Here is a 17,398-nt window from a genome sequence, read left to right as displayed (position 1 = left end):
AACTGGGTCAGCAGAGGAGCTGAGGAGACCAACTCTTCAAAGAATGGCTCCTTAGAACCCCATGTAGAGTCAGATCCCAGGCCCAATCCCCTGGGTTCCTGTATAACTCCTGTGCAGGACCCTGCCCTGCAGGGTGAAGGGTAGGGAGCTGAGCGTGTCTGTCATCCAGCTCCTCCTCCTGGGTACCCACAGCTAGTGAGATGGAATGAGGACCTTGGGAACCAGAGTGAGCATCTTTACTCCCCACTGCAACCTCCCACCACCGCCACCAATTCTGGCGGCCTTGGTATCATAACATTAGCTCAAAGCTAGAGGCATCTTTTTATTTTTTATTTTTCAATGACTGTTTTACTAACTTTAATTGAGGTGTTACAAGACAAGAAAATGGAACGGAGTCCTGTCTAGTGATATTTCTTCAGTAACTTTTCAAAAACAATCTATATTACATAAGTAGTATTGTCAACTCCATTTTACAAGTGAGGAAGCTGAGACTCAGAGAGGTAAATTAGCAAGTTTACTTCCCAGAGCTACATAACGATAGAGCCAGGATTCAAACCGTGTGTGTCTCATGCCACCAGCCTTTGTAGCTAAAATAGTTCTCACACCAAGTTACTAGTGCTGGAGCGCTGTCCATGGTATTCCTTCTTTACACCATTCCTTCGTTACACATTCTGAACTGTGCAAAATCCAATGGCTACAAAGCCTCAAATGCCTACCAGTTATACTGTCACCTTTTGAGAAACGTAGATTCAGACATTTCCTCATACAAATATTGCTATGCCTGTACCACGTGACTATGCAGCCTGGTCATGACAATATGACAAGAAACAACTAAATCAGTGCTTCCCAAACTTTAAAGAGTGTAGGTGTCAACTAGGGCTCTGCTATGATGTTCAAACAATGGACAATTAGATCGGTGCTTCTCAAACATTACGGTGCATGTTAACCACTGGGGATCGTTATAAGGTGCAAATTCTGACTCCATAGTTCTGGGATGGGGTCTGAGATTCTGCATTTCTAACAAGCTTCCAGGTGAGACCAGACCACACTTTGATTAACAACAGTCTAGACCACTGGCTTATGAGGAGAATCAAAGACTCTACCCAAAGGGACCCAACATGTTAGATGGTTCTTAACACAATCAAGTCTTATGAGTTTAGACAACAGACAGATGAAAACATTGACTAGGTAGTAGAATCAGACATGGAAAGAAAATTAATCGAGACTCAAGAGCAATTATAATAGTAATGCATATCACTTCTGAGAGGTCCTAGTCCCAGTGATAGGAGCTGAGGGAAGAAAAGGAGATGGTGTGTGTTTGTGTGGGGGGGGAGGTGGGGGGGAGTAAAGGAGAGGAGAAAAGACATAGAATCCTGGGGAATTAGTAATATCATGGCACCTTTTCCAGATGCCAACACAAAGAACATAAATAAATAACACTGCTTTATAAATTTCATTGATCTTGGAAAAACATTTTTCACAAGAATGTACTTCATGTTTCAAAATATAGCTTAAGAGTTTTAAGTCCTTGATGCTGTGGTAATAAGTGGATGTGATGTTGGCACTATTGCTTGTTTTACATAATGAAATTTAAGATGCCATTTTATTAAAATACTAGTGGCCCAGTGCACGAAATTCGTGCATTGGGGGGGGGGGGGTGTTCCTCAGCCTGGCCTGCACCCTCTTCAATCTGGGACCCCTCAAAGGATGTCCTACTGCCAGTTTACAGGGATCGGGCCTAAACTGGCAGTCAGACATCCCTCTCACAATCCTGGACTGCTCACTTGCCTGCCTGCCTGCCTGCCTGATTGCCCCTAACCACTCTGCCTGCCAGCCTGCTTGCCCCCAACTGTCCCCCGTGCCAGTCTGCTCACCCCAACTGCCCCCCCTGCTGGCCTGCTCCCCACTGACCTGCTCACCCCCAGCTGCTCCCCTGCTGGCCTGCTCACTCCAAACTGCCCCCCCCCCCCACTGTCCTGATCACCTCCAACTGACCCCCACTGCTGGCCTGCTCACCCCCAACTGGACCCCCTGCTGGTCTGCTTACCCCCTACAGCCCCGCCCCCCACCAGCCTGATCACCCACAACTGCCATCCCATCCTGGCCTGATCACTGCCCCCTGCCCCCCGGCGACCCAACCTCCCAGCCCCTCTTTTTTTTCTTTTTTTTCTTTTTTTTTTTTTTCAGTGCCTCCTTGAGCGGAGGCCAGGGCTGGCTGGAAGCAAATATCTGGGATTTATTTACCTTCTATAATTGAAACTTTGTAGCCTTGAGCAGAGGCCAGGGCCGGCCAGGGTGGGCGGGAAGCTTGGCTTCCTCCATCGCCGGAGCAACCCAAGCCTCCTGCTCGCTTCAGTTCCGTGGCCGCTGCCATTTTTGTTGGGATTTATTTATCTTCTATAATTGAAACTTTGTAGCCTTGAGCGGAGGCCAGGGCTGGCTGGAAGCAGGTATCTGGGATTTATTTATCTTCTATAATTGAAACTTTGTAGCCTTGAGCAGAGGCCAGGGACAGCCAGGGCGGGCAGGAAGCTTGGCTTCCTCCATCGCCGGAGCAACCCAAGCCTCCTGCTCGCTCCAGCTCCATGGCCGCTGCCATCTTGGTTGGGTTAATTTGCATACTCACTCCTGATTGGCTGGTGGATGTGACTTGTGGGCATAGTGGAGGTATGGTCAATTTGCATATTTCTCTTTTATTAGTGTAGATCTCAATATTTTAAAAATAAACAATGTACTTGGTAATGTTACCCTGAATTTTATTGTAAAGTTTCTGTTTTCTTGACTTATGGAGAAGAGATCTAATATTTCCCTCTCCCAAGTGTCCTGAATCCTAATTATGAATCCAGAAGGTGACTTTGCCTATCTACTTTCTGATTCACTGAACCTGGGCATTTTATAAATCATTATATAACTCTCAGTAAACATTTCCTACAAGACTGGCTTGAGGCTAAGAAAAGGTATGCAAATAACAACCAAGCGCAGATGAGTGAGGGGCAATTGAGAAGGTGGGTAACAATTTGACCTTTTGAGCTTCTGTAGTGTATTCATTTGCTTGCACTGCCAGAACAAAGTACACAGACTGGGTGGCTTAAACAACAGAAATTTCCTCACCGTTCTGGAGGTCAGAAATCTAAGATCAAGGTGTTAGTAAGGGTGATTTCTTCTAGGGCCTCTCTCCTTGGCTTGTTCGTGGATATTTTTTCCTGTCTCTTCACATGGTTTTCATCTGTGTCCTAATCTCCTCTTCTTATAAAGACACTACACTCATCGTATTGGTTAAGGACCATCCTAATGACCTCATTTTACCTTAATTAGCTTTTTGAAGGCCCTATCTCCAAGTAAAGTAACATATTGAGGTACTGGGGATTAGGACTTCAAAATATGCATTTTAGGGAGACAAAATTCAGCCCATAGCAGACAGCCTATACAATGCCCAAGTGGAGATGCCCTGTGGCAACTGAGAATGTGAGTTATAAAAGATATGGGCCTGGGCCCTAACTGGTTTGGCTCAGTGGATAGAGCGTCGGCCTGCAGACTGAAAGGTCCCAGGTTTGATTCCGGTCAAGGGCATGTACCTTGGTTGCGGGCACATCCCCAGTGGGGAGTGTGCGGGAGGCAGCTGATTGATGTTTCTAACTCTCTATCCCTCTCCCTTCCTCTCTGTAAAAAATCAATAAAATATATTTTTAAAAAAATGATATGGGCCTGGGATTGAGATGGCTGGGGGTCATTAAAGCTATGGGACAGCCCTGCCAGTGTGGCTCAGTGGTTGAGTGTCCACTCATGAACCAGGAGGTCATGGTTCGATTCCCAGTCAGGGCACATGCCTGGGTTGTGGGCTGGATCCCCAGTGTGGGGTGTGCAGGAAGCAGCCGATCAATGATTCTCTCTCATCAATGATGTTTCTATCTCTCTCCCTTTCCCTTCCTCTCTGAAATCAATAAAAATATATGTTTTTAAAAGCTATGGGACATTCTCAGGGAAAAATGCACACAATTTTTCTTATTTCGGGGAAGGGGTCCTGGAACCTTGGAAGCCTTTCTGTGTACCCCAGGTACAGAGTCTGCTTTAGTTAGGAAAGACCAGTGGAGATCTTGTGTAGTCAGTGAGTTCTATGTCCATTAGATCCTATCCGTTAACAAGAAACAAGGATTCAAAGCTAGCAAAGTGGGAACATCTGGTGTCCATATTTACCTTGTAACTCTCCACCCCCACTCTCAGTTCTGCCCACATCATCTTGAGAACATATCCTTTTCTTTGGGTCCAACTGGTCCCTCAGTGGATCATTTATTATTATCATTGCATCCTTTTCTTGCTGGAATACAAGAAGTTTCTTGATCTCACAGTAAATTCCTTTGCTTGAATTTCATGCAAACCGTCAGTGTCAGGATGTTTTTTGGTTTGTCTTGTGTGTTTTTTTGACACAGAGAAAGCTTGCATGTAATTTGCATCTTATTAATAATAGTCATATAAGAATTAACCAATGTCACCCCAATAGATTCAATAAAAATGTATAGTCAAATAAGAATCTCCTTTCTAATGAAGTCACATTGTAAGTTAAAAGCAATTGTGTGACTGTACTAATACTTTCTTTTATTTAGTCTTGTTTTCATCATTTCTACATTGACATTTTCTTAGGATTCTTATATTTTCAGACCTACTTCTGTAAGCCTATAATGATGCAAATATTTTATGGAATTGCAGACACCTCACCAGTCCAGGTTTTAAAAACTTCCAGTGAGCATGGCTTGACCCTGGTTACTGAGCAGTATATCTCTACTTAATGCTCTCAATGCTGTTTGTATTCCAGATCAGGGTGGCTCATTAGTCCTGTAATGTCCCTAGCACACAACAAAAAGACATTTCAAATACTGCCAACATTTTTTATTTTTACTATTTTGTTTGCCTGAGATATTTTTGATGTAGTATTTTAACTCAATACTTTTCTTCAATTTATCATTAATACAATATTATAAACTATAACTATAACAGAAAGTAAGAGTATAATTTTATTCAAGATGTTTAAAGCATTAAGTTGCAATAAGTAGCATGTAGTTGTTTTAAACATAGAAGGGCAATGACACTCTAAGAGAACTGAGGCAAACAGCCCATACTCCAGACTTCCTGAAGCTGTGTTGGGGAGGAGAAAGATAGGACACACTTCATTCTATAAGCTTTCCAATTTTCCACTGTGGCATCAACCATAACAATAGAAAAACTTTTTTTAAGGATGTTTTAAATTTACCTTTTTAAAAATTGGATTTTATAGAGAGAGGAAGGGAGAGGGAGAGAAACATTGATGTGAGAGAGACATCAATTGGTTGCCTCCTGCACATGCCCTGACTGTGGATCAAACCCCCAACCTGGACATGTGCCCTGACCGGGAATCAAACCTATTACCCTTTGGTGCATGGGACAACACTCCAAATAACTGAGCCACACTGGCCAGGGTAACAATAGGAAAATCTTTAACAAATTATCTAAAGCAGTACAATTACAAACAATGATTCTTTGTGGAGTCTCAAGCTTAGCCACAAAATGTTAACAAATCATAATCAAATAAAACAAAATGCTCAATCTTACTATCCAAATGGCACCCATTTTCCAAATCCAAACATGATCAACAAAATGTAGGAAGTGTCCTAAGATCACAGTTGCAAAGATATTGACATTTTCATGAGAACACTCAGGCATGATTTAGGGGATAAAGAATGTGACATTTCTAGCACCTCATGCAAACTTCTAGATATAAAAGAATTAAGATAATTTTGGGGGGGTGATGTTTTGTCTTCAGAAAAAATATAGAACACACAAATATAGCAATATTTTACATGCCTGCATAACATATTTTTATCAGAATATAGCAACTTTGGGGAAAATCAGAGCTTCAGTAACAACTCCAAATGCTTTATATTCTAGCCTCCTAACCAGCTACTGTCTATAATCCTGCTTCCAGAAGGCTCCTCCAGGTTCTATGGGAGGTTTGCTTTTATGCGCTGAGTGCAGGGCCCTATTGTTCCTTATGGAAGTTATGAGAAAAGCTACACCACCTGACTTCTCTCTTGTCATCACCTGCCTTGCCATGTGATCATTCCTACCATCATTCGTTGCTACTTGTAAGTGCTGAAAGCTTTGCTGTCCTAGCACTCATAGCCCTCTGAGCCAACCTCAAATGGTGTAGCAGTTTTTATCATTATAACTGCACTGACCAATCTGACTCCCTTCACAAGCACCAGGTGGTCCAGGTCATTGCTCAGCTTCCTACAGCTGTTCCTCTCAATCCAAACCAAGATCCTGGGTCAGTTCCCCTTCTTGCTCTTTCCAGCCTTGTTTTCCATTCTGAGACAGGTGTGCAGTCTTTTTTGCTGGACTATCAGTCACAAAGTTTCCATCATTATTTCTTGCAAGGGATTCTCATGAACTCAGAATTCCTGGGAAAAAGTTTGCAGATTAAACTCCCCAACATTGCCCTAATTGTTATATTACTGCTTTTCAAAAGCAGGTGGTTCTCAAAATTATAATTTTCCAGCTGAGCAAATTCTTACTCTACAAATATGCACTTTCAAACATGTGTAGTGTCTTTTTGAGCCTATTTTCCCTGGAATTTGGGTAAAATTGGCCTGAAAGATGAAATTAGATTATAAACAGAGGCACAAAATTTTCATATGCTCATTCCATCGGAAGTCAAGTGAAACACAGAAGTAGCTATTACTGGGTCATCCTGAACTTTCAGGATTTAATACACACTTTTTTTTTTAATATATTTTATTGATTTTTTACAGAGAGGAAGGGAGAGGGATAGAGAGCCAGAAACATCGATGAGAGAGAAACATCTATCAGCTGCCTCCTGCACATCCCCCACTGGGGATGTGCCTGCAACCAAGGTACGTGCCCCTGACCAGAATCGAACCCGGGACCCCTCAGTCCACAGGCCGACGCTCTATCCACTGAGCCAAACCGGTTTCGGCATTAATACACACTTTTAATAGCTGCAAGTTAGAGCTTTCTTTCTAAAATAAATGCACTTTGTTTGAATTTAATCAATCCATTACATGTTTCTTAGATTAATCTTTAATACCAACGTTGTTTCCCCCATCAGCCAGAATCAGGAAGCTTTCCCCCCCCCCATAATAAAACTACAAGAATTCAGGCTCAGAATCAAACTTTTAAAAGCAGGCCAATGGGAGCTCCTAATTTTTAGTGCCCTAATTAGACATTAGCAAATAAAGTTAAAATTTCTCTCTTAATTCTTTAAAGTTTAGTTTCCTCCCTTGAAATGCCACTGAGAACAAGAAAATGAGCTAAGATGGTTGAAGTGTTTGCCCAAGAAGCCCTATCCAACCAACACTGACAAAGGAATATGGAAAACAGAGGAGCTTAAGAGGGAAAAAAGGCTCGAAAGTAAAAGCTGCCTTTCCACATGGGTCCAATGCATTCAATCCACATTGTCACATTCGGCCAACACCCTCTAGTCCTTATCCAGCCATGGACTTCAGAAAAAGCCAGAGACTCACATATATCAAGAGGCAAAAATATATATTTTAAGTCCATCCCTTTAATTATAAAAATTAATTGAAAAAGGAAATTTCCATAACTGAATTTTTTAATTAAAAAAATCCTTTCTATTAAAAAAAAAGGCACCATGAAACATTTATGGAACAATATATGAAAGTATGTCCAGTACAATCTGAACTTCTGGATTTTAATGTTTAAATCCAAATCCTTAAGCATATACTTAACAGTCCATTTGCTTTCCAACAAACTAAAATTTAAAGGGAAAAATATGTTATCTTCTTAAATGTAAGTTGTACAAAACTATACTTGGTTTTCATCAGTAAGAAGCATAACTGCCTTCAACTAAAACCAAAACCAAAACCAAACCCAAACATCACAGATAATACAGATTCCTTTAAATTAAAACATTATAGCACATATGTAGGCACACACATGCTAGAAAACATCCTATACAATAGAGCTAATATGCAAATGGTCATCACACCCTCACACTGTAACTGCTCAGACATTCAACACTGGGGAGAGAGGAATGGGGACCAGCCAGGCACAAATGAGCTCTCAAGAGAGGAATGGGGACCAGCCAGGCTGTGGTCCAGGAGAGGGACAAGCCGCCCGCCCCGCAGTCCCGGGCACCATCGGCCCTGGAGGGGGACAAGCCGCCTGCCCTGCGGTCCCAGGCACCAGTGGCTGTGTCTGCACCTGCGGCCCGGGAGAGGGACAAGCCGCCTGCTCTGTGGTCCCAGGCACCAGCGGCTGTGTCTGCATCTGTGGCCCAGGAGGGGGACAAGTTGCCTGCCCTGTGGGCTCGGGCGCCTGCAGCTACACCTGCGGCCCGGGAGAGGGACAAGCTGCCCACCCCGTGGTCCTGGGCACCAGCGGCTGTGTCTGCACCTGCGGCCCGGGAGAGGGACAAGCTGCCTGTCCTGCGGCCTCGGGCGCCTGCGGCTGCGGCCCAGGCAAAGCCGCCCACCCACAGTCCCCTGTGGCTGCAGCCAGCTCAGGCGAAGCCCGCCCGGGTCCTGGGTGCCTGCAACCGGCCAGAGGAGGGAATCCTGGGTCCCGGGTGTGGGGCAAGGCAGAGGTGGTTAGGGGCCATCAGGCAGGCAGACAGGCAAGCGGTTAGGAGCCAGAGGTCCCAGATCGCAAGAGGCAGTCAGACATCCCCTGAGGGGTCCTGGATTGGAGAGGGTGCAGGCTGGGCTGAGGGGAACCCCCTGCCCCAGTGCACGAATTTCGTGCACGGAGCCTCTAGTATATATATATATAATCTGTAAGATGGAGTGCTTTCCTATAAATACGCCTACCCTGTTTATTTAAGAAAGGCTGAGGAACCTAAACTCCTAAAGAACACAATACCAGGACAAAACATTTTATCCATACAATAATTCCTTGAAAATAGCTGTTAGAGGAAACAACAAAAACTGTTTTCCAAGGTCTTAGCCCTTTTTATTGATTTTCTCCTCTGCATAACCCCTCTCAAAAATTAAATGATGTATGTGTTGTTTTTGTTAACATCAGGCTTTCAGCCATGTTCCTAAGGTCCTTGGAAACATTCATTTCTTCAGCTCATCGTGCACAGCTGGGTTGGTGGCGGCATCAGCTCAGAGCTTTTCTGTATCCCCCTTTAAAACAAGCTCAGAGGGCACTGGGTGCTCCTGCTTCACAGCGTGAGCGGCATAGTTAAGGCTGGTATTTCCACTCCAATGCCAACAGCCTGAGAAGGGGTTGTAGATCATTCCTGCCACAGTTTGAACTGACAGACCATCTGAAAAACATATCACAAAAAGTAGATTTAATAAGTATTTACCTTTCAAGAGTCTCATGCAACTCTCCATGTTAAACAAGGACGTCTAACTCAACAGGCAAAAACACTTGGTCACCATGTGCCGATCACTCTTTACTGCAGCACAGAACATAAACTCCAAAGCCGACTGCCTGGCCTCAGACCCCAGCTCTGGCACCTAACAGATAATCCTGGGTAATTCATTTCACCTTTCTCAATGTCAGTTTTCTCCCATGGACAGAACATATAACACAGAGTTGTCAGAATTAGATGAGATATGTGTATAAAGTAGCACAGCACTTGGAATTTGGAAAGTACTCAAACATTAACTGTTTTTAGAAAATACATCACCTGCCAACAAGTGATTGTTCCTATAAAGCATCTTTAAAATATTTTTTCTACTCTGTTTTCAACAAAGTTACTTGCAGAAATCTTTAGAACTTACTACATTGCATTGGACTGATAATATTCCAAGTAAAATCAAGTTTATTGATATATTGTTTATGAACAAAAAACATAAGATATACATGAGTCTAAGTACTTGACAGGAATATCAATTGCCAAATAAATGAATTGATAAACATTATTAACAGGAATCTAACACATAAGTCCAATGTTCATGATGAGTAAAGCAAAGCTAGGCATTGCAGGGAGTACAAAAAGAGACATAGTTAAAAAAAAAAAAAAAAGACCTAGTTTGACTTCAAGGACCTTACAGGCCAGAAAGGGGCATAAAAACACCAAAGTAAGTATAATATAAGGCATGCTATAAAAAGCATAAAATACATAAAACTTGACAAGGAAGTTCAAAATATATCTGAGTGCCTAGCCAGTGTGGCTCCGTGGTTGAGCATTGACCTATGAGTCAGGAGGTCACTGGTTCGATTCCTGGTCAGGGCACATGCCCGGGTTGTGGGCTTGATCCCCAATGTAGGGGGCATGCAGGAACCGATCAATGGTTCTCTCTCATCATTGATGTTTCTCTCTCTCTCTTCCTCTCTGAAATCAATAAAAATATTTTTTAAAATTAAAAAAATATATATGAGTATGGGGGAATCAGGAGAAATAACATGTACGATAAGCTAATACAAGGAGGGCCTCACCAGGACAAACTGAGGATGTGTAAATAACAGACATTTGTACCTCATCCTTAAACACGTGAGGACTAAACAGCCAAAAGGTATTCACTGATCACCTATGATTTGCTTGGCTTTGGGTTAGGTGCCCCAGGTGAGAGAAAATGGTATCTAATACTTAATCCTAACTTCAAGGAGTTTATGATCTAGCTGGGGAGATGAAACCAACATCCAAAGAACTGTGGCCTATTTAAGTGCTAGGTTGTGTGATTATTAATTATAGGTACATTAAACATTTAGCTAGGCCTTGAAAATTCTTAATTGGAAAAATTCTTAATACTTACTTGATTCCAGAATGCTCTCTAGCTTTTCAGGTGAAACAAACTTCTCCCACGTATGAGTGCCTTTTGGTACAATACCTGCAATTTGCTCTGAAAAAACAATTCCCAAGGCATAGGATAGCTGTGTTTTGTTGATTGTAGTAATAAATAAAGAACCACCAGGCTAAAAAATAGAGAGAGAGAAGTAAAATTTTAAATGTCAGGAACATCAGTTAGGTAAAGGCTTCCCTTTCCCCACCCTCTTCCTTTCTTCCAAATAGTAATTTGCTGTTGTTGTTGTTAATCCTCACCCGAGGTTATTTTTTCCTTTGCTTTTCAGAGAGAGTGGAAGGGAGGGAGGGAGAGAGAGAAACATCAATGTGAGAGAGACATATCGACTGATTGCCTCCCCCATGTGGGGATCAAACCTGCAACCCAAGTATGTGCCCTTGATTGGTTCAGTGAGCAGGCCAAAACTCTAACCACTAAGCCAAGCCGGCCAGGGCCCTTCCAAATAATTTAAGTGCAGTTAAGATACATAAGCATGAATAGAATATAATTTACTAAAATAGTATTTTTTTCCCTTGGGAAATTCATTAATAAAGGCAGTCCACTGCCAATACAGCCACTGAGTTTATGCAACAGTGCTTATAACTCTTAAAATCATACATTACTATGATTTATGTTTATATTATATACATTGCTTTGTGTATATCAGCTACTTAATAATAAAAATATAGAAATGAGATCAGGCTGCTCTTCCTTGTTACATGTCCACATTTATGTTTTAACATGTGTCAATACTGCTTTCTCTCCAGGTATGGATTCTGTCTAACTTTTTTGGTACAGCAGACAGGTCTACATCTTGTGCAGGCAAGCAATACCAGTAACTGTTCTTTGAAAAGAACATTAATGATTAAGGCTTGAAATTTTTTCGTTTTTATTTTCTTTCATTAGGATTAAGCAGTGATTTTCAACTGGTGTGCTGCAAGAATTTTTAAAACATGCAATTCCTGACTATGTAGTCAGGAGGACTGACCTCTTTTCCCTTAGATAGTCAAATAGAAAAATGACAACAGCCAACACAAGAGCCATATGGTATGAATTAATCCAAATTATCCCTTTTTTGTTTTTGTCAGATCAGCAAAAAAATATATTTTCTGGTGCACCATAAATTTTAGTAATTAATTTATGTGTTCCATGAGATAAAAAAGGTTAAAAATTGCTGGTATAAAGAATATGAAGAGATCAAGATAAGCACTTTAGATAAATACAAGCCATTTATGAAACTGTTCAGTCATATTTTAGTGACTATATTGATAGTGTTTCCTATATTTATTCCCACAAATAGCAAGGACATTACCATCTCCTTCCTCTTTTATGCATTCTCATTAGCCTGGTGAGGATAAAATGCCAAAGAGTATCTCCAAAATAATCATATAACTATATACAGGGTGGGGCAAAGGTAGGTTTACAGTTGTTGATATGTGAAAAATAATACCAATGATTAATAAATAATAATACAATAATAAACTGTGTTTTGCAAACTCACCACTGTAAATCCACTTTTGCCGTACCTCATATGTACATGTATAAGAAAAAGAAAGAAAAGCCCTAACTGGTTTGGCTCAGTGGATAGAGCGTCGGTCTGCGGACTCAAGGGTCCCAGGTTCGATTCCGGCCAAGGGCATGTATTTTGGTTGTAGGCATATACCCAGTAGGGCGTGTGCAGGAAGCAGCTGATCGATGTTTCTCTCTCATCGATGTTTCTAACTCTCTATCCTTCAATAAAATATATTTTTTTAAAAAAAGAGAGAGAAAGAAAGAAAATATATCTCAAATACCACCCCAAACCAAAAATAGAAAAAAGAAGGCCCTGAAATATTGCCCAGTCCACTTAAATGAAAAACTGAAATATCAAACACTATTTCATCACACATTGTAACTTTGCTCCATAAAACTCCAGTATTCTGAAACATATTCTTAAGAAGCACTTATATGTCGATTATATCTTAATAGAGCTGGGGGGAAATTGCTAAAAATAAGGGAAACTGGGTAAAATGTATATGGGAACACTTTACTATTTTTGCAACTCTTCTATAAATCTAAAATTATTCAAAAGAAAAACCATTTTTAAAAAGCTCTATTTAGGTAAGGGCTAAAACTAAGCATTGCATTCTTTTAGCTTTTGACCTCAGGGTGTTACCTCCTGAATACATATATAACAGAGTCAATATAATAATAATAATAATAATAATAATAATAATAATATAATAATATTTTAGGGAAATTTATTGAAAGAAAATTTGAAATCATTTTCAGAGGACTAAGGCTGTGGAGAATTATAGAAGAATAATAATGTAATGGGAAAAAACAGATTTAGAATCAAAAGATGTAGCTTTAAACTGCACTTCAGTACCTAGTGACCTTTGACTTAAAGACCAAGTGACCTTTGACATCTCCCAAATCCTGATCTTCACTGGTCAAAGGAGGTCATAACAATGCCTGCCTTACCTTCCTAACTTAGTTGTAGGTCAGATCAAGTGAGGTCATATGCATGAAGATTCTTTTAGAAGCTGAAAACTTAAACATATCACATATAGAGTGCTTAACAAATGCTAAGTCAATTTATGCCGATAATGATTTTTATTGATTTTTAAATGTTAATCCAAACAAATTTTTTAGTAATTGTCATTCAATGTCTATTAGGTATTTAACTAGACTATATCAACAGAAAAATATCACTATAAATCTATAGATTGTATTATAATGTTCAGCACCAACATTGTTCAAGCTCCCTGGACATCAAGACACTGGATCTGAAAAACCCTGGTACTGAGGGCAGGCTGAGAGGCAGAAGTAATCTCCAGCAGAGATACTGCCCCTGGTTCTGGTTTCCTGGTTTCCAGTATTATGAAGCACTTATTGCTATGGCTATATGTACACACTGAGAAGCAAAATCAAACAAGTAAACTCCGCAAGTCTTACTTTTAACACTTGATAGCAGCACTGTATAAATGTTTCTAGGTCAATCACATGCTCTACAACTTCAGAAGCTATGACAGCATCAAATGTTTCTGCAGTCTCTTCCACAATCTCTTCCAGGGAACACACTCTGTATTCTACCCTCTGATCCAGGACTGGATCAAATGATTTATGGCGCTGTGCTGTTTTAATGTTCTCATCCACAGGATCAATTCCAATAATTGAAGCCCCAAGCCGCCCTAGAGGCTGATGGTATAAAAAAAAAGTTACCCTCAGGAAGAAAACAGAACAATGTTAGCAATAAAAAGCTTATCAAAAAGACAAGATTAACCACGAGGAGATAAATATTGGAGATTTTTTATGGGAACATGGAAATTCATTATACTATTTTCTCTAGTTTGTACACGTTTGAAAATTTCCATAATAAAAAGCTTAAACATGAGAACAATAATCACAACATAAAACTCATGAAGAACTACTTTCAAATAGTGAAAAAATCGTCTGTATTTTCTAGGTACATTTAATATGCACACAGTACAGTACTGAAATATTTAAAGTGCAATAAAGGTAACATAAAAACAGCAAAACTGTCTGATATTCAAACTGCCTAAGAAACCATTTTTTCTTGATAGCTTTTTCCTGTGACTGACTAGAAATGATTTTTCATAGCTAAGTCTTCCTTCAATTTTTATATTCAATCACTTCCCATGAAATGCTCACTTTTAAACACAACCTTAATGTTGATCAAAACTTGTATAGCTTTTACAACTCTTTAGTCAATAAGTTAAAAGTATAAATCAAATTACTTTAACTTTAGAGATATAAGATCTGCACTAACACAGAGAAGATTGTAGAATACATATAGTAAAATCTTACCAATTTATAACTTGATATACCACCTATTCTTGAGTCTAAGGGATGTATTTTCACATATTTTACATTTCCTGAAATTTTATAATTGATGTCAGAGAGACCAGCCCACTGCCACATGAAGAACATGTTTTCTATGCATGTGGGACTTAGCTATGCATCAAAGGCCTCTGTCAGGCTCACTCTCAACTTGCTGTTAAGGACCTCGACAGACCACATCCCATTGATTCTTCACTTAGATTTATATCCTATACTGTTGCTTAAAATATCTTTCAGAGATCAGATTATGATGCAGCATTGATAGGAGAATACAAAATAAAGCTACAGTGCATAAATTTACTGTAAGCTAAAGCAAATCTTCACAGAGAGAATGAGTATTCTTCCAAGTACTCTAAAGCACCCGAGAAGGGAAGAGCCCTACAAGCAGGCAAACCTCTGTTAGGTTTTAATATGGAAGCAAAGGCAAAGGACGGCTAATGATAGCACCCAAACAGTGGAAACTGCCTAATCTCTTGGGATAGAAGAGACACCAAAATTTCCAAAGCTATTCTGTAAAAAAAAAAAAAAAAAAAATCCTCACTATAATTTTCTGAAATTTTTATATTTTTAAAGAAAACTTTGTGAATCACTTACTTCAGTTAACAATCCACCACCACAGCCAACATCAAGAATCTTCATCCCAGACAAAGGTTTTCCTGGCTGGTGATTAGCAATTGTTTTTAAAAGATTGTCTCTTTTTAAAAAATTCAAAACATATAAAAATTATTGATTTTTATCAATTAACTCTTAAAAGTGTACATTTTTTCAACAAAATATTAAATTCTCATTTTAAAATGAATTATTCATTTTTGGGGTAAACATGCCTTTTATTTTCAGAATTAAATAACTGTTTAATTTACAAGATATTTTTGTTTTTGTTTTAATAGTCTTTATTGAATTTTTTTAAGAGAGAGAAAGGAAGAGGGATAGAGAGATAAAACCTTGATAAGAGAGAGACATTGACTGGCTGCCTCCTACACTTCCCCCATCCCTCCCTCCACCCTCCCCACCCAGGGCTAGAGCCTGCAATCCAGGCAAGTTCCCTGACCAGGAATCGAACTGGGGACCTCTTGGTTCATTGGTCAATGCCCAACCACTGAGCAGTACCGCCTGAGCTAATTTATAAGATATTTTTAATAATCAAAAGCAGGAGGTTTAAAGTAAAGCTCTTGAAATAATCCTATGTAATAAAAGCGTAGTATGCAAATTGTCCCCTCGACTGGGACTCTGGAGTTTGACCAGGGGGCGGGGCCAGCCGGGGGAAGGAAGAGAGTACCTGGCCGGCAGCCGCATGTATTTCATGCACTGGACCCCTAGTATAGCAATAATTATGACTTAATTGTTAGTTTAGTCATGACCTAAAGAAAAACTTTTAAAATAATCTAGTTTAGATTAACCTAATTTATTTGCTTGAGATATCATGTCACCTATTAACTACATTGTCAGTACTTGCTACATCCATTTCATGTCTGCAATAAATAGGTTATTTACAGGGCTTAGAAAAAGCAGATTGGAAATCTATATTTTCAGAATTGGCCTATATTCCCTTCTAAATTGAGTCTCTTTTAATCTTCTAACTTAATGGTATTTTCATGATCATGGAAATAGGCATCCAAATCAGATAAACTTAATTCAAAGATCACCACAGTAATACTTTTATTATCATACTTAGTCATACTTTACCACATATGCAAATATAAGCACATGCACACACTCGCACACACACACTCACACACTGATAGATATATACCTAACAGTACTGAAAACTAAACTTTTAAGTTGTGTTATATATAATCAAGATACCTTAGGATATCTGTTATTGCTATTAAAATTAATTGACTCCTAAGGATAACCTCGATAGTGGTCAAATAGGTAACTTCAGAATGTTATAACATATTGAAAGGACCCATTTCAAATGAAATCCAATCCATTCTTCACACATCACCCAAAATGACTACCTTACACCATAATTTTGATCATATCATTCCCCTTTGATGGCTTCTAATTATGCTCAGAATAAAATCTAAACTTCTAACCATAACTTGCACTACGCTGGGTGATCTTTTCTAGAATGGTCTAAATGACGGTGTTACAGTAGTCTAAATACAGTAGTTCTCAAGCTGAGAATATATGAGAATTATCTGACCCACCTCTGCAACCAAAGCAATAGGTCCAGGGTGAGACCTGAGAATTTTGATTTTCTAACAAGTTCCCAGGTGATACTGATATTGCTAGTCCAGGGCCTACACTTTTGAGAACCTCTGATCTAACCTAAAGAACGACATTTTGCTTCTCCGTGCCTTAGTGTTTCCAAAAATTCAGTAATAATAAAAAGATGCCCACATTTCCCTTTGTGCTGCAATGATGAACCAGCAAAAACCAATCAAGTCCCTGAGGGCAGTGTGAGTCTGACATTCTGTATCTATCACAGTGCCATACCCATCTCGGCTGCTCAAAAATGTTTAATGAGCCAAAACCGGTTTGGCTCAGTGGATAGAGCGTCGGCCTGCGGACTCAAGGGTCCCAGGTTCGATTCCGGTCAAGGGCATGTACCTTGGTTGCGGGCACATCCCCAGTAGGGGGCGTGCAAGAGGCAGCTGATCGATGTTTCTCTCTCATCGATGTTTCTAACTCTCTATCCCTCCTCTCCCTTCCACTCTGTAAAAAATCAATAAAATATATTTTAAAAAAAATGTTTAATGAACAAATAAATGAATAAACATAAGAATGAATGAACAATTTCTTTATAAATGGAGTCTAATGAACCCTGGCCTTTACCTCTGACAGCAAACTATAAGTTCCTGAAATAC

General features: G+C 39.9%; 1 protein-coding gene across 3 annotated transcripts in view; it reads right to left on the bottom strand.

Moving 5' to 3' along the window:
* Positions 1–6,778: 6,778 nt before the first annotated feature.
* The window catches only part of COQ3 (coenzyme Q3, methyltransferase), a 37,291-nt gene continuing 26,671 nt past the window's right edge, over positions 6,779–17,398 (bottom strand). For 2 of the 3 annotated variants that reach the window (XM_080667071.1, XM_080667070.1), the window contains exons 4-7: positions 15,183–15,282; positions 13,683–13,925; positions 10,719–10,878; positions 7,519–9,280 (exon numbers count right to left, since the gene is read on the bottom strand). In XM_080667071.1, coding sequence (XP_080523197.1) covers positions 9,117–9,280; positions 10,719–10,878; positions 13,683–13,925; positions 15,183–15,282 — 667 coding nt within the window. In that variant the 3' untranslated portion in view covers positions 7,519–9,116. Of the gene's footprint in view, positions 9,281–10,718; positions 10,879–13,682; positions 13,926–15,182; positions 15,283–17,398 lie in introns of all 3 variants that reach the window. The other variant, XM_080667069.1, reaches the window with a different exon arrangement.

Source organism: Plecotus auritus (assembly GCF_963455305.1).
Source record: "Plecotus auritus genome assembly, chromosome: 4".
NCBI classification, from domain to species: domain Eukaryota; kingdom Metazoa; phylum Chordata; class Mammalia; order Chiroptera; family Vespertilionidae; genus Plecotus; species Plecotus auritus.
This window is presented reverse-complemented; position numbering and strand designations above follow the sequence as displayed.